The sequence below is a fragment of the Schistocerca piceifrons genome, chromosome 1 (assembly GCF_021461385.2).
Source record: "Schistocerca piceifrons isolate TAMUIC-IGC-003096 chromosome 1, iqSchPice1.1, whole genome shotgun sequence".
NCBI lineage: Eukaryota > Metazoa > Arthropoda > Insecta > Orthoptera > Acrididae > Schistocerca > Schistocerca piceifrons.
This window is the reverse complement of record NC_060138.1, coordinates 265,321,765-265,344,662: the sequence shown is the minus strand read 5'-3', so window position 1 is coordinate 265,344,662 and position 22,898 is coordinate 265,321,765. Positions and strand designations below refer to the sequence as shown.

Genomic DNA, 22,898 nt, shown 5'->3' with positions numbered 1-22,898 from the left:
CTGTCTCCAACCCCTTGGGCCACCATTTTGCGGAAACGAGCAGAGGCGGCTCAGCAGTACCCTTCTCTTCTCAGAATCATGAGTGCTACTATGCTGCCTTTACTAAGAGAGAGCTAGATAATGCTCTCATTTCATCCCTATCCTCCACCCCAGGGCCAGACGATGTTCACATTCAGATGTTCCATAAACTTTCTCTTGCAGGCAGGCACTTCTTAATACATGCAACCACATCCAGATGAAGGGCACATTTCCCAGACACTGGCATGAAGCCACTGTCATACCCATACCTAAGCCCGGTAAGGACAAACACCTTCCTTATAGCTACTGTCCCATTTCTGTCACTAGCTGTGCTTGCAAGGAGATGGAACATATGATTCTGCCCAGCTGGTATGGCAGCTCAAGTCTCGCAATTTACTAACCACTGCATAGTGTGGGTTTCGAGCACAGCTTTCTGCAGTTGACCATCTTGTCACTTCGTCCACCCATGTTATGAATGGTTTTCTGCAGAAATACTAGGCTGTAGCCATGTTCTTTGACTTGGAGAGAGCCTCCAACACCTGCTGGATGACTGGTATCCTCCATGTGCTGTACATGTGGGGCTTCTGTGGCCACCTGCCCAGTTTCCTTCAGGTGTTTTTAAAAGACCAAGGTACATGTGGGTTCTGCTTTGTCGGATACCTTTAGCTCAGGATTCCATCTGAGTATCGTCCACTTTGCAATCGCCACTAACCAGATATTGACTTCTCCCGCTGGGCATCTCTGGCTCCCTTTTCGTTAATGATTTTGCAATCTATTGCAGTTCTCCATGAAGTTGTCTCATTGAGCAGCATCTTCAGCAATGTCTTGATCTTCTTTACTCCTGAAGCATCGACAATGGCATTCATTTCTCCACTGTCAAAACCATTTGTATGAATTTCTGGCAGTGCAATTGGTTTCTTCCGTACTTATATCTTGGCCCTGTTGCTCTTTTGTTCATTGAAACAACGAAATTCCTGCGGCTCATGCTCAATAGAAACTTTCTTGGTCCTCCCGCATGTAATACCTGGCAGCCCGCTGTATGTTGTCTCTCAGCAGCCTACTTGTCCTCAATGTTACTTCCTGTGATGTAGATCGAACCACCCTCCTCAGTTTGTACTGGTCCTTTGCCCGTTCGAAACGTGACTATGGGTGATTTGTTTATGCGTCTGCACGTCCATTCCTCTTCGCTGTCTTAACACTATCCACCATTGTGGTGTCCGTTTGGCCACTGGCACCTTTTACACTAGTCTGATTGAGAGTCTGTATGCTGAAGCTGTTGAACTACTACTGTCCTACCGCCGTGACTCTCCCCTCAGCAGGTATGTTTGCCACGCATGCCTTCTTCAATGACTCCTTTGATCACCAGTATGGGGCATGTCCCTCTTCTCCACCTCCTGGAATTAGCTTTTGGCTCTTGCTCTGGCAGCTTAACTTCATGCTATCTGCAACGTTCCTGGTGGGTGTGACCCCTTCACTACCTCGGCTTCATGTGGCTGCATGTGTTCACCTTGGCCTTCATTCGCTTCCTAAGGACACTAATCCAGCCTCACTCTCAAACCTTCTGTTTGATGGTCCTCGCAGGACACCATAGTACCTTTGTGTATACTGATGGCTCTCAGACTGACCGTAGTGTCGGGTGTGCCTTCGTTGTTGGTGCTGACATTTTTCGGTATCGGCTCCCGAAACACTGCTCAGTATTTACAGCTGTGCTTTTTGTCCTGTATCAGGCCACCCCGTACATCCAGAAACACAGACCTTTCAATTGTCATCTGCACAGACTCTGTGTGCCCTTCAAAGCCTCTGCACGCTGCACAACGCCCATCCCTCAGTGCAACAGGTCCAGGAAAGCTGTCACTAGCTCGTTCTCGGTGAAACCACTGTGATGTTTATGTGGGTTCATGGTCATGTTAGACTGACAGGAAATGAGGCCGCTGATGCTGCTGCCAAGGCTGCAGTTGTTGTACTTCAGACGGCTCATTCTTATATTCCCTCAGATGATATCTCTGTTGCCCTGTGTCAGCAGGCGGTGTTGCTTTGGCATCACCACTGGTCCTCCTTTCATGGGAATGAGCTCCGGGCTATTATGCCTCTCACAGCGGCTTGGATGACCTTTCAACCCTGTAGCCACAAGGAGATCATTTTAACAAGGTTGCGTATTGGGCACTGTCTCTTAGGCCATCGCAATTTGTTCAGAGGTGCTCCCCTGCTGCTTAGTGCACATTGCACCCAACTTTTAACTGTCCACCATTTTCTGACAGAATGCCCTTTTTTTTTAATCGCTTATATTCCCATTGTGTGTCATCTGAGTTATTGGCTGTTTTAGCAAATGACGCACTGGCTGTCGACTGTGTTTTACTTTTTATCCATCTTAGCAATATGGTGAAGGACATTTAATTTTTAGTTCTTGACATCCATTTCTCTATGGTGTATTTTATAGACCTTTCTCCACATGCCTGTTTTTAGCTGTCTTCTCTTACGTCGATTGGGATTGACGTGTGGTCATTCTTAACTCTTCTGTCTTTGTGTTCTATAGCTCTGACATGGACGCGTATAACCCTAGTTGTTTTTCTGCCCTGAAACAAAACAAGACTAAATTTCAACTTTTCTCATTGCCTTCCTGTTCACTTTGACCTTTCCCTTGAGGATGGCATTCCATCTCAAGGGGAGTCATACTGCTCATTTGGGATACGTCAAGAGCTAAACCATCTCATTCAACACTGGGCTGCAAGCTGTTGCAGTCCACATTTTCCTTCCTCGTTTCACCTTTTCACGTCTACAGCCCTTCGTCATTTGCTGTCACCAGGCAGACTTAATCCAGCTTATTGGTCAGCTCCCTTATCTCCTTTTGCTGCTCTGTGACTTATAATGCTCACCATCTAATTTGGGGCGCTTAAAGAACTTGTCGGAGAGGTTCCCTCGTGGCTGACTTCTCGCTCAACTCAACCCCATCTGTCTTAAACACTGGACCACTCACGTTCCTTCCACACTCCACGCACATCTATTCCCACTTGGACCACTCATTCTGCAATGCCAAGCTCGCCCGTCATTCTAGTGATCCCTTCTCTCTTTATACGTACTCAAGTGATCATTTCCTGTGCTCTATCCGTTTGCCGACTCTTACCCCACCTGGGTGTAAACCCAATTGGCAGCTTTCTATGGCTGACTGGAGGCTTTACTCTTCCCTGATGACCTTTGATGAACATCAGTCAGTTCTCCAGTTATGATGACCAAGTAGAATAGCTTTTGAACATTATCCTTTGCACCTCACAATGTTCCTTACCTCAGTCTACTTCTTTACCACACGATGTCCTGTTCCCCTGGTGCACTGAGGTGTGCCGTGACACAATTCACACACGGAAATGTGCTCTCTACATTTTAACCATTATCCCACAATGGTAAACTGTATTTGTTGTAAAGACTTGCTTGCGCAGTACTGTTGGGTTTTACAGAATAGCGAAACAGCTTACTGGATTCCCTTTTCTAGTTCCTTTAACAGTTTCACTCCCTCTTCCATTGTGGGGCAACCTCTGTCAGCTCTCTGGGACTGAAGTTCGTTCCCCAGTTTCAGGCCTGACCGTAGCAGATGTCATTGTGAATCCTATTGCTATCTCCAACATCTTGGACCACTATTTTGTAGAGATTTCAAGCTCCACCACTATCACACTGCCTTCCTCCCTCAGAAACAATTTGAGGAGGCTCAGGTGATTTCCTTCTCCTCTCAGAAATGTGAATGCTACACTGCTGTCTTTACAATGACTGAGCCTGACCATGCTGTCACCTCATCCTGATGTTCTACCCCAGGGCTGGACTATGTTCACATTCAGATTTTGCTGACCATCTCTCTTGTGGGCAGGCACTTTCTCCTTTGTACGTAGAATCACAGAGGGCACATTTCCCAGATGCTTAATAACCTTCCTTCTAGCTACCACACCATCTTTCTCACAAGTTGTGTTGATGAACATCAGTCAGTTACTAACCACTGTACAATGTGAATTCCGAGTACATCGTTCTGTAGTTGACCATGTTGTTAAACTGTCAACCAACGTCACAAATGGTTTTCCGTGGAAATAGCAGACTGAGGCTGTGACTTTTGATTTGGAGGAAGCCTAAGACACCTGCTTGAGGACTGGTATCCTCAGTACTCCAGTAATTGGGCTTTGAAGGCTGCCTACCCCATTTCCTTATGGAATTTTTAAAAGACCAAATTTGCAAGGTACGTGTGGTTCGGCCTTGTCTGATACCTTTATGCAGGAGAATGGGTGTCCCTCAAGGTTCTGTCCTGCTTGTCGCCTCTGCTATAGCCATTGACCCTTTTATGGACTCCCTTGTTATCAGTGGCTTTGCCGTCTATTGCAGTTCTCCATGGACTTGTCTCCTGGAGTGGCATCTTTAGCGATGTCTCAGTCATCTTTACTTGTGGAGCTTCGACAATAGCTGTTGCTTTTCCACTGACAAAACTGCTCATATGAATTTCTGGTGGCTCAATTGGTTTCTTCCACTGTCTTCACATCTTGGGCCTATTGCTCTTCTGTTGGCTGAAACTATGAAATTCCTGAGGCTCATGCTTGATAGAAAAGTTTCTGGGTCCTTACATGTGTCTTACCTGGCTGCATGCTATATCCTGCCCCTTAGTGTCCTACATGTTGTAAGTGGTACTTCCTGGAGAGCGGATCAGACCACCCTTCTCCGTTCATGCCAATCGCTGTCCTTTTGCAGTTCGACTATGGGTGTTTCGTTTATTCCTCTGCACATTCGTCCATGTTATGGTGTTGTAACACAACGCACCATCGCGGAATACGTTTGGCAACAGGTGCCTTTTACTGTAGCCCGTTTGAGAGTCTCTATGTAGAAGCTGCCAAACTCCCACTGTCATAATAGCATGATGCCATCATCAGTGAATACGCTTGCCATTTCTCTTTCATGCTCAGCCACCCATCCTATGCCCCCTTTTCCAATTACTCCCTCGACCACCAGTACGGAGCATGCCCTACTTTGTTACCTCTCAGATACTGTTTTTTTCTATTGCTCCAGCAGCTTAACTTAACGTTACCTGCCACATTTCTGGTAGGTGTGAACCTTTCATCACTTTGGCTTCATGAGGTGGACCATGTTCATCTCGGATTTCATTTGCTTCTCATGGACACTATTCTGGATTCGATCTATCACTGTAAGTTTCTTTGTCTTTGCACGCATCTCAGCAATAGCACCATTGTGTATGCTGATGGCTCTAAGACTGACTGTGGTTTCCTGCGTGCCTTCTTCATTGGCACTGACCATTTTCGGTATTGGATTCCAGAAAACTGCTCGATTTTTTACAGCAGAACTCTTTGCCCTCTATCTGGCCACCCAACACACCAGTGGCAAACGTTTTTAAATTCTGCAATGTGCTCAGATTCTCTTAGTGCCCTTGGAGAGCTTGTATGCTGTACGTAGTCCATCCCTTAGTGCAACAGGCCCAAGAAAGCTTCCACCTGCTTGCTGTTGAGGGAGCTACTGTGATGTTAATGTGGTTTCCTGGTCACATGGGTCTGATGGGACATGAGGCTGCTGACACTGTTGCCATGGCTGCAGTCCTCCGACCTTGACCTACTAGCTCTTCTTTCCTTCAGATGATCTCTGTGTTGCTGTCTGATGGCAGATGGTGTCACTTTGGCATCACCACTGGTCTTGTGTTCTGGGAACAAGCACCAAGAAATTAAACCTCTCCAAACGTATTGGCCAATCCCCTCTTGGGCCCCCCCTGTCATGAGGACATCATTTTAGCTAGGTTGCATATTGGGCACTGTCATTTTAGCCATCGGCACTTGTTACGTGGTGATCCTGCACCACTTCATGTTCATCGCCATTTCCTGGCCCAATGCCCTTTTTTTAACCGCACAGGTTCCAATATGCATTTGCCATCTGACTTATTGACCATTTTAGTAAACAACACATGGGCTGTTGATCATGTGTTCCTTTTTATCCACCATAGCAATATGCTAAAGGACATTTGATCTTAGGTTAGGGACCTCCACTGTCTCTGCGCCACATTTTGTGGACCTTTCTCCAAGGGGACGTCCTTGTTTTTAGCTCTATTTGCTTCTGTAGATTGTGCTTAGTGTATAGTCACTTTTAACTTCTTTTACATATTGGTGTTCTAAGGTTATGACATGGGCACTTATGACATCTGTTGGTTTTGTGACCTAAAATAAATAAATAGAAATAAAAACAGCCTCACAGAGATCAAGCAACAAGCCCAGTCAGCCATACATCTCTTTGAATCTCAAGTGATTTTCTTCAAAAAAATTGTATTTATATTTCTTTTTAGACTAGATGGTCATAATGTAGTTAACACTTCCTGCATTAAATTTTCTACGATCACAACTACATAGAGTATGTTTTAATATTTTCCTTTCTCTTGAAATTATTATTTCTCAGTTAACTTTAGTCTTGGTTTAATAAGACATCACTGAACAGCAATTTATTTTAAGTAATAAGTCAAGAATCTAATTTCCTTTTTAGGAATTGTAGCTTTGTCATATTTCTTCTTTTAATATCCAGCACAGCCATTTTGTTGTAAGTGTAAAAGTGCCATCAAAGTTTTAAGTTTCTGCTGATGGGCAGTAATCACCAACAAAAAAGGACAAACAAAGAACCCAGGTGCCACCACCACTTTGGTCCATACCAGAATAAAATTAGAACTTCTTCAGGTGTTGGCAATAAATTACCAACTAAAGATCCCTAAGAAACTTCCTGGCAGATTAAAACTGTATGCCCAACCGAGACTCGAACTCGGGACCTTTGCCTTTCGCGGGCAAGTGCTCTACCATCTGAGCTACCGAAGCACGACTCACGCCGGGTCCTCACAGCTACACAGTTTTAATCTGCCAGGAAGTTTCATATCAGCGCACACTCCGCTGCAGGGTGAAAATCACACAGTTTTAATCTGCCAGGAAGTTTCATATCAGCGCACACTCCGCTGCAGAGTGAAAATCTCATTCTGGTAAAGATCCCTAGTTGAAATGGCCATTTGATATTGTTAGATCACAAGTAATAGCCTTGCTGTACAGAAGTCTTCAGTAATGGTTCCTTAAAAAAGTGTAGTCTGTCTCTTTCATTATATCAGGGCAGGTCTTTACAAACTCGGGGACAAATCCTGCTCTCAGATGCTATTGTCTGTCACCTTAAGTACGATGCTCTTGAGTCATTACATTGCTCAAGGCCAAAAGACACTCTTATAAACAACCACCAAACAGCAACAACTCAATCTGTAGAGTGTGCCATACTATAATGAAAATAGTCATAACCCAATAACCTCTTAGTGTGCCATTGCAATACTTCACAAAAGAATGTGGATCCTAGTCGGCTATTGCAAATCACCAACTCACAACCACAGTCGAATCTTGTTCCTTACAGTCCATAAACATACTTCCCTGCCAATAAATAATTACACAATCCCATTAAACATAAATGTACTACTAAGGATTTTCATCATATGGAATGTTAGATGAATTCTAACTCTGTCAGCCACAAAACTAGAAACCAGTTCCTCAAAAATTTATCATGGAAGGATATGAGAAGCAGTGTGTACCATTGGTAGTCTCTTCCATTGAAGACTTACCACATTATTATAGCTAGCTCGCTCCCGACAATTACCTTACCCAAGACTATTTCTTCAGAACTTGAGCTGAATTCTCAATCACACTGCCTGTCTACGCCATTTTAAAACGGATTGGAACTATTAGTTTTGACAAATATAAAATGCCACTATTCCATTTAACATATTGTTGATGAAGGCTGTCAGCCGCATTCTCAGAGGGCACCTCTGCAGTGAGCTGTAACTTCTTTGACCGTGGGGTGACAGCTTGTAGCACACCACAGCAACTTTCATACATGCATGTACTTCCTCAGCTTTGTGAAATCTATGACAGAATTACAATATACATGTTTGAAAACTTGTACAAGCATTGTTTTTTACATTTATTTGAATATTAAACCTATTTCCAGATGCTAATTCACTCAGTAAAGGTAACACCAAAGAAGTGTTACTCACTTATATTAATCCAATGCCATCTAGTCAATGCACAGATGCAGCTTTCGTGATTGCCTTGGATCTGGCACTATATTTAGCCTGACGTAAATTGCACTAGCTGCATATCGTACTTCCATTATGATTTCACTAGTGAAAATATACTGAATGATGAAAGTATTACAGTTGCGTTGTAGTTCCCATTTACAAGATATTGCACAGTGACTTATATTTCACATTGAAGAACTATGTCCTGGCTGACATCACTGTTGTACCTCCTGTCAACTTGGTCTCCTTTCAAGTTTCACTTGGTCCAAAACTTCATATGTTTAGATTTTCTGCCTCCGGATTGGACCAAAAAATTAGCAGATCATATTAAAAAAAATTCTCAGAATATCCACAGGTGTACTTGCGGTCTACAATGTCCAACAGGCACAATATTTCGGCGATCATACATGTCACCATCATCAGGTGAACTGACGGACTGGAGCTCAGTCCGTCAGTTCACCTGATGATGGCGACATGTATGATCGCCGAAATATTGTGCCCGTTGGACACTGTAGACCGGCAGTTAACCCGCGGATATTTTGATTATCAAATATGCCGGGAGAAACTCAAGAATCACAAAAAAAATTCTGTTTTGCATAGTTTGTAAATTACATTGTGCAATATTCTTATAAACACTTGTACATGTAATAATCCTATTTAAATAGTTATTTTTCTTTGTACAGACTCAGCTTGATTTGGAGAACTGCGTGGACATAGCAACAATTGCTGAAACTTACTCGCTCTCACAACTGAGGCGACGTGTGTATCGGTTCATGAGCAGTCATCTCCGTGAGTTTTCACGAACTCAAGACTTCCAGAGGTTATCCCCTATGCAACTGGAATATCTTCTGGGCTGTGATTTTCCTGTAGACTGCCCTGAAGCTGAGGTTTGTCCACATGACTATATATTTGGAAGTATGCAAAATGATACTTTTTAAAAATAGTAACTTCGTTTATATACACTTGGAATTATTGGTTAAAATGAGTTCTGGATTGTGTTCAATACAAGCAGATGAAATCGGTAGACTGAACAGTGCTCTGAAGTATTTTAAAGGCTCTTACTGCAGATATTGAGAAGAGACAATGGGAGGAAGATAAATAAGCAATGCTTAAGTGAAGTATTAAATAGAAGGAAATGAAAAAGCCTGACAGAAGGCAGACACAATGCAACAGATGCATAAGATATTGATCCTTTGATGCTCAGAGTAATGTGCAAGAAGCATTAACAATTTGCTGGAGGTAAAAAGCTGCGTAGAAGTTATGAGTAATACTCATAAACAAAGGTAAATAAATATTGAAGAGAGATAAGAGATGAGGTGAGTTGCACAAAAGAGGTGGTAAATCTGTGATCAACAATGTAATTGGATAGATAAAAAAAATCTACTCATCAAGTGGCAGCACTAGAACACACACATAAAAGCTTTAGAAGCCAGTGGCTGATTCTTCCGGCAGAAAGGTTGAAATATTAGTGAAGGTCTACACCAGCTGTCTGACACCTCTTCATACAGCATCTCCCATAAAGATCCGAGCCCTGTGATTCAGACTGACCTGCAGTCCCTCCTTAAAACCTCAGGCTCCTCACAAAGACTAATCCAAAGAACTTCTGACTCCACCAAAATCATGCACTTCCAACTTTTGCCTTCTTTCTAAGATTTACAAACCCAACCATAGTTGCTGGGTTCAAAACACCCACCAAACATAATCTGCCTTAGTTGGTCAGCACTTGCAACCCATAGTACAATTTCCTACCTCACCAGAAATACGTGCCTGTCCCACTCCCACCACACACCTTGCTTATCACCATTGATGCCACCACCCTCTATAACAGCATCCCCCACATACATGGTCAGTCTGCTGCTGAACATTTTCTCAGGTGGTGCCACCTGATTCCAAATCTACGACCTCCTTCCTGCTCACCTTAATCAACTTCATACTTGCCAACAAATACTTCACCTTTGAGGTGCAAACAGATCAGGGGTGTGGCTGTGTGAACCAGGATGGATCCTTCTAATGCCTACCTTTTCATTGGTTGCTCAAAGGGGGCCTTCCTGGGATTCGTAAGCCTTCAGCCTCAAGTTTGGTTTAGATAGATTGATGAAATCTTTACCATATGGACTCGTGGTGAGGCTGACCTGTTAAAATTCCAGGAATCTGCAAATACCTTCTCTCAGTTAAATTTCACATGGTCCTATTCCAAATCCCATGCCACTTTCCTTCATGGTGCTCTCATCTTCACCGTTGGCCAGTGCGCACTTCTGTCCACAAAAAACATACTAACCAACAATAGTACTTACATTTCGGCGGTTGCCATCCTTTCCATGTCACATTAAGTCCCATGCAGCCTTGGCATTCTAGGCAAACATATTTTTTCTGATGCAGACTCTTTACAGCAATACACCACCATCCTCATCTCAGCCTTCACGGGACATAATTACCCTACCAGCCTAGTTCAAAAGCAGATTTCCCAGGCTGCCACAGCCAATCCTGGTACTGCTGATCGCTCAAAACATAATTTTAGGGCACACCAATTGTCACTCAGTATTATCGTGGTCTTGAATGTATTAATCAGCTACTTCGATAAGGCCATGGCTTCTTAAAATCATGCCGTGAAATGAGATCTATTTTGTCAGAGATTTTTCCCACCACACCTAGACTTTCCGTCGCCCTTCCAATCTCCACATTACGCTTGGCAGCCCTTGTGCTCCTTCTGCACCCATCTTCCTACCCCGTGGCTCTCTACTCCTGTGACCATCCCTGGTGCAAGACTTTCCCTATGCACCCTCCTGCGACCACGTGTACTAGTCCTGTAACTGACAAAACATGTACTATCAAAGGGAGTGGCACCTGTGAAACGACAAATCATATACAAGCTATTGTGTAGTAAATACTGTTTGGCCTCTTACATCGGCATGACTGTCACAAAGTTAGCAGATAGGATGCATGGGCATAGGCAGAGGGTGTATACCAGCAACACACAATATCATGTCGCAGAGCACGCTCTACAACATGACAATTGTTGTCTTGTTGTCTGTTTCACCCCGTACGTCATCTGGATTCTTCCTCCAGACACCAGTTTCTCAGAACACTACAGGTGGGAACTAGTGCTACAACATGTTCTAGGCTCTTGCCACCTACCTAACTTTAATTTACGTTAATTCCTTCTGTCTCAGCATTTCTTCAAAGTACCTACTCCTTTCTTCACTCCATTTTAGTTTAATACATCTTTCATTTTCTGACCTGTGTATTTTTTGCTTTCCTCCTCTCACATCTGTTACGCACAATGCACTTAGCTTTTCACTCTTGCACCACGTTTTTGTAACTTGTGCTCAATGTTTTGGTTGTAATCTGTCTTACATATTACCCTGTCTTCCACCCTTAAGCTCTCATGTTTTCAAATTTTGTCTGGTGCAGTCCCCAACAATCAATCTTTTCATGTCATCCCATCTGGTAAATCTCCCCTGAACTGAATTTCTGGGTGACTGTTCCAAAATCTGTCTCTTTTTCTAAATCTCTCCAGTCCTTCTCCTTCACCCCTCTTCCTTATCTTTCAACCCTTCTGCCAGGAGGATGATCCACTGGCTCCGAAAGCTTGCATAAGTATAATCTCCTTTCATGTATGTGTTCCCCTGCCGCTACGTATCCAATTACATTACATCATAAAAAATTGATTATTTTTGTTGTTATGCTTCCTGTGATCTGATAGTTGTGCAAGAACTGCACGGAATTCTGTGTCAGCATCTCAATAAATTCAGAGTAGGTACAAACAGGCTTGAGTCTCATCCTTTATGAAATGGGCATTGCCTTCTGGCATGAAGTATGTCATAGCAGATGTCAGCACCTTTTCACCTTGATTGTTAGAGGAAAATTTATGAAGTACTTTAATATGAATTAGTGGGGCATTATTTTAATGACAAAATGTCCACTGGTACTTGACACTGTAATGGTTTGTGTGTGTGTGTGTGTGTGTGTGTGTGTGTGTGTGTGTGTGTGTGTGTGTGTGTGTGTGTGTGTAAAATCATGTAGTCTGTCTAAAAGAGTGACAATGATTGAATCGCATACCTTTCCAGTATCACTGATAACAAATCTGCCTTTTCTAAGCAAGAACCCTGATCTCATTTGAGTGGATTTTGAGGCTTTACAATGCATTCTTGCAAAACAAGCCAAATCCTGTTGTCGATCAAATAAAAATACTTGTAAATTGCACCTGCTGTTATCTGTGTTCACTACCTGGAGATGCCATCTCCTTTCATTATTCTGAAATTTTTTGATAACCATACAAAAAACACATTGTTCGTGCTGGTAGATATACCAGTCACCATATGCCAATTTCATCAGTTTGCATGCTTATTTTATATATATCACACATCTCAAATAGAATTAATCTTGGGAATTTCTCCATTCTGTATAGTATGACAAGATCTCTCTTTGGGGAAATTACGTGAATTGGTCGTCATATGTGATGCTGAGCTACATGCAGTGTGAAGTACCTTGCTGCCCATGAGATGATAAGACAGTACTTTTGCTGTCAGAATCACTATCAAAACATATGGACACATTACATATTTATGTAAGTTTCTGATCATACATAATTATAGTGTTATAGAACTGAATGTAACTACCAAATAGGAAGAAACTCATCACTGTAAATGTTCATAAAAATGAGCACTACTAAGGAAAAGGTGGCACTGCTGGTTGTGTAACAGTTATTTCACTTATGTGTAGCAAGATAATGAAGTTGTAAGATGAGTCCAAAATTAGTGGTAATCACTGGGGTAATAAAGGTGAACTGAGACTGATTTGCCCCTTCCAGGTATTTGTCAATCCGCTTGAATGTTTAGACTTTTTTCCTAATAGCCCTCTTCTAATTAGATGCAGTTCTTACAGGTGTTGCAACGCTTTGAACTTCTGATATGCAACACTTTATTTCTTCCTTTCATCATGCCTGATAATTTCTAGAGATGCCTCAGAGATTTTTTTGCCACATATACATACGTACAAAATTGTTTGCCTCAGGACTAGCAGAATTTCTGTAAATAGCCTATTCACATAAGAGTGGGACTGCTTTGGAAATAAAATGATGATGAGTGTAATCTTAATACCTGTCTTTGTTGATCATTTGTATCAAAGGAAAATTCATTTCAAAAAATTATAAAATTATGACATAGAAAGGCTGACAAGTATTTCAGAGGGCAAAATTCATGGTACTGCCTGTAAACATATGTAAAAGTACCGGAAACTATCCCAGCTTTTGATATTGTTATTTCCTTTGTTGGGAAGGAAAGAGGAATAGGTTGGGAAAACATAGAAAGAAAGAGTAGGTCGCTCAAATCCCAGATGGAGACAGTCTCACTTTTCTGAGGATGAGGGGAGACAAGAATTTTTGCCATTCTGTCTCATAATTGTATAGTTTGAGGATCATTCCTTGCATGACCCGTATAGTGCATAACAATATATGGGAATGGTGCTACAGAATAATGTATCTAGTCGTTTTAGAACCTATTCAAAACTACATGGCTGCAAAACATTCAAACATGCAGAAACACACCATTGTGCTTATTGCACAGTGCATCATTCATGGATGCACAACAGGTTGTATGTTAAGGAAGCCCAAATTCCAATTTATAATTCCCTGCTATAAAAGAAACAATACAGCCATTCAAATTTATTTCAGAACTCACCTTTCACAATGAGTATCAAAATAAAGTTGCACTGTTTAAAAATTCGCATCTGGCAATGGTTTGTACAGGTAAATGCAAATAGCACAATTTGGAGTCCACATCACACAATTACTGTTTTGGGTGAGTAAGTCTGAAGGTCAGAGGGCAGCAAGGGCATACTACATTCATTAGGACCATTCATGTGTAATAAAGCACTGTGATTTTGAAAAAAAAACTTCAGGTTGAGGAAAGATTTTTATCTTTTAACAAATGTCAGTGCTCTCATCTCCATGAATAACAAATATCAAAGTAGATAGGATTATTGAGCAGCTTCTGTCTTTTAATTGGGCTTTTTAAGCAACTTGTATCATTAAACTGCTTCACGCATATCATATGATCTAGCAATTGAGGAATTTCATTAGTGTTTTACTGTTTCTGGGCATCATTGGAAAATGTAAGCTTGTTGTGTTGAATTCATATTCCAGCAATAAATGCCAAAGACTGGATTGTTAGCTGACACAGGAACCACTAAGTTCCCAAATTTAATAATTTTAGTAAATTACCTTGATGTAAGCTAAATATCTTTGTAGTGCATTCCAGAACAAATTACTTACACTATCCAGTCTGCTTGTATTAAATGTTCTTAATATAATTTTGCTGTTCAGTGCTATGACTAGATATCTGCATCATAAAATATCTAAAACAGTTAAGAGCAAACAATCCAAATAGGAATTGAGAAAGATTACTGCTTCATGGGCATATGATTAAAATTCAAGAAAAGTGGTCAAAATAAAGTGCACTAAACTCCATCTGCAAATTTGGTGATACAAGTGATACACTGCTACTGACTGTGAAGATAAAAACAATAAATTAAATTGGAAAATATTTAAAAATGTGGTCAAAAGTACTGTTTGTTGGGGGATGGGAAGGTGTTTATACTGTAGTTGGCAAAGTGGCCAACTTACAGCAATAAAATTACATCCTTGGAGCAAAAGTGAACAATGTATGGGAAAAATTACACTTTTTCAGTGTAAATTATATTATTGTACAAAGTCAGCTAGAGTTGAACCTTGTTTCTTTCTCCACTTCTTTGTTGTTGTTGTTGTTGTTGTTGTTTCTTCCAACCATCTTGGGTATTACAAGTAAACTTTCAAATTTTTACTAAATTGTGATTAAGTTCTCTATATGTGTAAGAATACTTAAATGACAGAAGATTCCAACCATCAACTATACTTAACGCTCTTCAAACATACCTTATGCTGTTTCAGGTGCTCCGTATTGTTCTTCGATGGCTTTCAACTATGCCTGCCCCCACCACTGCGGATAGCTGTGTGCAGCAGAGACTTCCATATGCCCAACGTATCCTAAGACGAGTACACTTCACTGAAATCACCCCTTGGGATCTGGACACAGTTCTTTCTCACTCGCATATGGATCAGACATTGTATAGACAGGTATGTATGATGATTTTCCCCTATTTTCATGGTACTGGAAATGGTATGCCTAAGAATTGACACCTGAGTTTCTCCTGGCATATACAATTTTCAAACAACTAACGGGAATTCAGCAAGGTAATATTTACAGTGACCGCCAATATTTCCGCAGGCGTACACCCCGCCATTTTCAAGGCACAAACTGTAAATATTACTGGTTGAATTCCCGTAAGTTGTTTGGGGGGAAAAAATTAAAAGTTCAGTCATTTCAGTCTTCAAAGCCGGCCGCGGTGGTCTAGCAGTTCTAGGCGCTCAGTCCGGAACCGCACGACTGCTACGGTCGCAGGTTCGAATCCTGCCTCAGGCATGGATGTGTGTGATGTCCTTAGGTTGGTTAGGCTTAAGTAGTTCTAAATTCTAGGGGGCTGATGACCACAGATGTTTAGTCCCATAGTGCTTAGAGCCATTCAGTCTTCAAAGTCTGGCAACTAACCATGATGCATACAGTTAGTTTTATACTTCTGTGTTCTCAAAGCCTGTCATAAAACATGGTCCTTTTAAGTTATCTTAAAGTTGTTGGAAGTTGTTATGTTACTGGTTGCCATGTTCATCATCCTCCCTTCTTTCTTACCTAACAGTGTAGTGATGTTTTTAAGGTACTGTGAACAGGGTTGCAATCCTTTCCATCCAGGCAGATAAGTTTCTCTCTATTCAGCCAAATTCCCAGATGGTTCCTTCAGTGTGAAGGTATTTTTCTTTTCCTATCTCAGTTAATACTCCACTTCTAATGACAGACTTGACAGGACTGCAAAATATAAGCCACCTCCTGCTATCATTATCGCTGCTGGTGCTGCTGCTGTACTCAAAATTCCCACAACACAAGATTATAAAAACAGTAAGTCATTCTCATCTGAAAATGTATCACTCAATCTAGCAAGACATGAAACTGCAGCTGAATAAATCGTTTGGCAGTTGAAACTGATTAATACATTGGTTTAGGAACTTCGAAACAGCAAAAAAAGCGAGGCACACCATTGTCAGACTTACCTTGCATTCAGTTTTTCAGCTTAAAATGCTAATAAGTAACAATAACTAATTCTTCAATTAACATAAATGTTCTTATTGTCCTATAACAGGACACATCTAAATAGTTTAAAGTCCAGGATGTAAACTCTGTGTCATGCAAAAAATGTGTAAATGATTTAGGTGATCAGTGGTTCTCATATAAAAGTGACATACTATTGTGAGATCAGATGCTGCCCATTGTAACTGTTCCACAGTTTTGCCTGTGCCTGTTTGCTCTGCAGCATTTTATCTGAAAGCAGAATGATAGTGTTACTTTTGAATGCATTATGGGAACAGCAGTGATCAATGTCTTATAAATAATTACTATTAAAAACAGTCTTGACCACAATTTATTTAACAAGGTGACCGGTTTCGACCACTACTGTGGTCATCTTCAGACCTATAAGTTGTATACAAAGCTCTAATTAGAGGGCTACATACATTAAACAGAATACATAAAGTTATAAAGCTATAAAATGTTGAATTACCATTGAGTAGGAACCTCTTTGTTGGAGAATCACTACTGGAGAAACCAGTGCACGTCTTACTATATATAATGGAGGCTCCACCCACTTCTGACTGCATGATGTCATTATTAACCAATGAGTTATAAGTCGAATTACAAATTTAAAATTTCTTAGTTAAAAGAACATTGTCAAGAATTAGAAATAAATACACACTAAACTTAGCTTATTAAACAGCTATTGTCAATTAAGAAGCGTTAAAAATATTTAAATATGTAGGAAAATGAACTTCGGTTTGGCAGTACATGGGTTGCCCTCTCGAGGCCTGTCAGTGAACCATTTGGAACCACTGGTTGCTATGGTGAAGTTAGACGATGCAGCAGGCTTTCTTCACTGAAGTAGTTGTACAGTCGATAGTCGAACTAGTGGTTGCGAAGTTGGAAAGAATCCTGCTGCCACATCTTTGCACTGGTGTTTGTCCTCACTCTGCTTGCAAGTCTTCGTCCTTCCTTTGTCCTTCTCTTTTCCTTAACTCTTCTCTTTACCCTTTACTCCGCTGCGGAATTTGAGACCTCTCTTCTTTCCTTTCCCTTTCCTTGTTTTTCCCTTTCTCTTTTTTCCTCCCTGTGCGTGTCTGAAGGCAGACCCACGGATTTCCATGCGTAGCCGGTGACGGGGTAACGTGTAATTCCCCGCCCCAGGTAGACAGGTAGGACACGTACATACCCCCTAGTAACGGCCAGGCCCAGGGAGGGGTGATTACCCGAGCTGGTACCTTCCGAAAGTGCCGGTTGGTCCCTCCGTCCGTTTGTCGGGAGGTGTGACCTGAGGTGTGAACAATCACCTAAGGCGGGAGTGCCCTCAGAGAGGGCCCCCACAAGGGAGGAGCGCACCATTGGAGATGGTTTCCTCATCTTCCACTATGTCTGCTCACAAGTGTAAGTTCACTGAGGCTCAGCCACAGACAGTTCTTTCATCGTTGCCACAGTTCCTTGTTGTTTCTCGGTCTGACGAAGGTCACAACTTCTCCACGGTCAACCCTTTCATTATTCAGAAAGGTGTCGACGCAATTTCAGGTCCTGTAAAGTCTTGTTCCAGGTTACGGAATGGCACCTTGTTGTTAGAAACAGTCAGTGCCCTCCAGGCACAAAAATTGCTGCGTACTTCACTGCTCCACACCTTCCCTGTCCGGGTGGAAGCGCACCGCACTTTAAATTCCTCACGTGGAGTCGTTTATACACGCTCCCTCGATGGATTGCCCGAGGAGGAAATTCAACACTACCTGTCTGACCAGGGCGAAACTGCTGTTCATAGTCATGAATAGGGTTGACACGAACATAATTCCAACCCGTACTGTCTTCTTGACATTTGACAGAGTTCAACTCCCATCGAACATAAAAGCGGGCTATGAGATAATTTCCGTTCGCCCTTACATCCCAAGCCCTACGCGTTGCTATCGGTGTCAACAGTTCAATCATACCAGCCAGTCCTGTTCCAATCCGGCCAAATGTGTTACGTGTGGCAAGGATGCCCATGAGGGTGCTTGTCCACCTCCCTCCCCTCGTTGCATCAACTGTATTGGTGTCCACGCAGCTTCCTCTCGAGATTGCCCCATTTTTAAAGACGAAAAGCTCACTCAGGAAATCAGAGTGAAGGAAAAGGTGTCGACCTTTGCTGCTCGAAAATTATTCGCCAGTCGAAAGCCCACTGTGCCTCAGACAGGAAAATACAGCACTGTCCTTGCCTCTCCTCAGCCAACAAAGGAGGCTGCCCCGCAGACTTGTGATCTCACCTTTAGTGCCATGGTCGTCAGATCGCCCAGCGCAAAGATCGCCCGTTCAACCTCCCCACTTTCGCCTGCTCACTCTATGGCTCACCCTTCATCGGGTTCTGCTAAATCTCGAGCCCAAAAGTCAGACACCCGGACTTCCAAAAAAGAGCTTACTCGTGAAGATTTTTTACGTACCCCAACTTCACAAGCATCAGTTCCTCCTTCATCTAAACATCCTGTTTCCAAGAAGGCTAATAAGAAACCCAGTTCCTCTCCTCCTCCGCCACGGCGTGTCTCATCTACAGCACCACCTGGCGGTAACCGCCCTCGGCCGTCTTCTGCGTCGCCGACGCGCACTGCTGGCGGCCGATCAACCGGCCGATCGCTGGTGGCAGGAGCTGCTCCTTAACAACCTATGGATCAGGATCTTCTGCCTTCAGCTGAATGCCGTTCCACACTGTTGGTCACATGCTCTGAGCAGTCGTTGAGTTGAGGGCCACCTTGGTCACATTCTTCCATTTTCTGTCCACACTATGTCCATTATCCATTGGAATATCCGCGGCATTCGAACCAATCGGGATGAATTGACGATTCTCTTATGACCCTACTCGCCGGTCATCTTCTGAATACACCTTCTCTCTTTGTACTGTATACATTCCATTGTCCACACCAATGGCACGAGCTGATCCCCTTCATCTTCTTGGTCAGCTTCCACCCCCCTATTTGCTGGTTGGGGACTTCAATGCCCACCACCCACTTTGGCGATCTCCACATCCTTGTCCGCGTGGCTCACTATTGGTAGACATCTTCCACCAAGCTGATCTTGTTTGCCTCAACACTGGAGACCTTACGTTTTTGTCTGCCTCCACGACAAATTTCTCTCATTTGGACCTTTCGGTCGGTACTGTTCCGCTAGCTCGGCACTTCGAATGGTTCACCCTTGCTGATACACACTCGAGTGACCACTTTCCATGTGTCCTTAGATTGCAGCCACAACTGCCGTATATGCGCCAGCGACACTGGAGGTTTGCCCAAGCCGATTGGACACTTTTTTCGTGTCTAGCGACATTCGATGACAGTCACTTTCCTAGCGTCGATGATTAGGTCACTCGTATTACAGACGTTATTCTTACAGCTGCGGAACGTTCAGTACCTCGCGCCACCAAATTGCCCTCACGCCCCCCATTTCCTTGGTGGAACGAGGCGCGCCGTGACGCAATACGTGAGCGGCGAAGTGCTCTTCGCGTTTTCCGCCACCATCCTACTCTGGCCAACTGTATCTGCTATAAGCAGTTCCGTGCGCGATGCCATCGCGTCATCCGCGATAGCAAGAAGGCAAGCTGTAACTTCTTTACTAGCTCATTTAACGCCTTCACTCCCTCCTCGGAAGTTTGGAGTTGGATTCGGCGGTTATCTGGCGCACCTAGTTTCTCCCCAGTCTCTGGGCTCATTGTCGCTTATGATACATTAGTGGACCCCGTCGCAATTTCTAACTCACTGGGTCAACACTTTGCCGAGATTTCGAGCTCTTCAAATTACCTGCCAGCGTTTCTCCCGAAGAAACATGCAGCGGAAGTGCAACCTCTTGCTTTCTCCTCTCAATATCTCGAAAGCTACAATACAGTTTTCTCCATGCGGGAACTCCAACATGCACTCTCTTCTTCTCGCTCCTCCGCCCCAGGACCGGATGGTATCCATATCCAAATGTTGTTGCATTTATCATACCATAGTCTGCATTACCTCCTTCACCTTTATAATCGAATTTGGACCGACAGTACTTTTCCCAGATGATGGCGGGAAGCTATCGTAATTCCTGTTCCGAAACCTGGAAAGGGCAAACATCTCCCCTCTAGCTATCACCCCATTTCTCTCACGAGTAGTGTATGTAAGGTTTTGGAGCGTATGGTGAATTGCCGTTTAGCTTGGTAGCTGGAGTCCCACAGTCTTTTAACACCTGCCCAATGCGGATTCCGAAAGTATCGTTCTGCAGTTGACCATCTTGTTGCTCTCTCCACTTATATCATGAACAATTTTCTGTGGAAATTCCAAACAGTAGCAATATTTTTAGATCTGGAGAGAGCATATGATATCTGTTGGAGGACAGGCATCCTCTGCACACTGTTCTCTTGGGGCTTCCTTCGCGCAAGAGAGCACACATTTAAAGTGCAGGTGAACTCTACTCTCTCCCGTACTTTCTCCCAAGAAAACGGGGTACCCCAGGGCTCCGTGCTAAGTGTTGTACTGTTTGCCATTGCCATAAATCCAATTATGGACTGTCTCCTTCGTGATGTCTCGGGCTCCCTCTTTGTGGACGATTTTGCGATCTTCTACAGCTCTCAACGGACCAGCCTTCTTGAATGACGTCTTCAAGGATGTCTCGATCGCCTCCACTCTTGGAGCATCAAAACCGGCTTCCGTTTTTCTCCCAGTAAGACCGTTTGTGTTCATTTTTGGCAACGTAAGGAGTTTCTTCCACCCTCCTTACATCTAGGACCTTTCAACCTTCCGTTTTCGGACGTCGCTAAATTCTTGGGCCTTATGTTTGACAGAAAACTGTGCTGGTCCTCCCACGTTTCCTATCTTTCGGCTCGCTGTCTGCGATCCCTCAACACCCTCCATGTCCTGAATGGTACCTCCTGGGGAGCGGACCGAGTGGTCCTTCTTCACCTCTATCGCGCCTTAGTGCGCTCGAAATTGGACTATGGAAGCATAGTTTACTCCTCTGCTCAGCCGTCTATTCTTCGGCGTCTCGAGTCTATCCACCACCGTGGATTACGTTTAGTGTCTGGAGCTTTTTACACCAGACCTGTGGAAAGCCTTTATGCTGAGACTGCTGAATGTCCGCTGTCCAGTTGGCGAGCTGTCCTTCTGAGTCGTTATGTTAGCCATCTGTCTTCCATGCCTGCTAATCCGGCCCATGACATTTTTTTCGACGCCTCCTTGGATTTAGGGTATGCTGGCCGCTTCCTTCCTACTACCACCAGGAGACCACTTTCGTCAACTGCTCCATTCTCTTTCCTTCCGCTTTCCTAAAACTTTCTTGACAACTTGGGATACAGCACCGCCTTGGCCCCGTCCCCGGACCTGCCTGCTCTGTGACCTTTGTCAGTTTGCCAAGGATGATACCCCTTCACTTGTTTATCGTCGGGCATTTTCTGCTCTATGTGCACAAATGAAGGAAGCCACATTTATTTACACTGGTGGCTCAAAAACATCGTTTGGTGTAGGGAGTGCCTATATTGTTGGCGACACCCCAAATCGATTTCAGCTTCCTGACCAGTGTTCGGTTTATACTGTGGAGCTTTACGCTGTTCTCCAGGCTGTCTAATACATCTGTCGCCATCAGCAGATACAGTATGTTATCTGTTCAGATTCTCTCAGCTCTCTCCTCCGTCTCCAAGCTCTCTACCCTGTCCATCCTCTGGTCCACCGGATTCAGGACTGCCTATGCTTGCTCCACTTGGGGGGCATCTCTGTGGCATTCCTCTGGATCCCAGGACACGTTGGTATCTGTGGAAATAAGGTGGCTGATATAGCGGCCAAGGCTGCAGTCTCTCCTCTTCGGCCAGCTATTCGCACGATTCCCTTCGCCCATCTACAGAATGTTCTATGTCGTCATGTTGTTCTGTTATGGCACGCACATTGGTCAACACTTCCCAACAATAAATGCAGGACGTGAAAGCTCTTCCCTGTGCTTGGACCTCTTCCTCCCAAACACATCGTCGGGAGGAGGTAATTTTAACTAGACTCTGGATAGGGCACTGTCTTTTTTAGCCATCGACATCTTTTAAGTGGCGATCCTTCCCCACTCCCCACTGCTCTCAGCTGTGGACAGTAAGACACCTTTTAATTGAGTGCCGCTATTTTACTCCATTACGCGCCCGTCTACAGCTGTCGCCTGATATATCTTCCATTTTAGCAGATGATACGCGCTCAGCCGATCATGTTCTCGAGTTTTTTGGTGCCAGTGAGATGACCCCAGTCATTTGAAGCTCTTTTTGGGGACAACCAACCCCCTTCTGTAGTGGTATTTTAAGCTTTCCTTCTGTTTTTAGTTCCTCCAATTTTTTGAGTTTCGTTCCCATTGCTGCTGGTTTCCAGTTTCGTTTTTTTACCTTTTCCTAAGTCACAGACCAGGCGCTAATGACCGTAGCGGTTTTGCACCCTAAAACCATAACAAAAAAAAAGTTAGTATAGTTATTATACTCAGAGGTGATGTTTTTTAATGATAATTAGATCTAAAAGTAAGGGGAATATGGATAATACTCAAAAAACTGGGGAAACATCAGAACCAGCCATACCATGACAGTGAGAAAAGAAATGCCAGACTGGACTGAGGTAGCAAATTTAATTAAAGCACTAAGTCTTAAGTTAGATTCAGTAAATGATAGATTAGATGCACAAAGTGCAGATTCAGTGGCTTTAAGACAGGAA

At 43.3% G+C, this 22,898-nt stretch overlaps 1 protein-coding gene across 3 annotated transcripts in view; it reads left to right on the top strand.

Moving 5' to 3' along the window:
* LOC124776370 (kelch-like protein 26) overlaps positions 1 to 22,898 on the top strand; it is a 305,806-nt gene that overhangs the window by 256,295 nt on the left and 26,613 nt on the right. For all 3 annotated transcript variants that reach the window (XM_047251345.1, XM_047251329.1, XM_047251337.1), the window contains exons 5-6: positions 8,758 to 8,961; positions 15,000 to 15,185. In XM_047251345.1, coding sequence (XP_047107301.1) covers positions 8,758 to 8,961; positions 15,000 to 15,185 — 390 coding nt within the window. The remainder of the gene's footprint in view (positions 1 to 8,757; positions 8,962 to 14,999; positions 15,186 to 22,898) is intronic.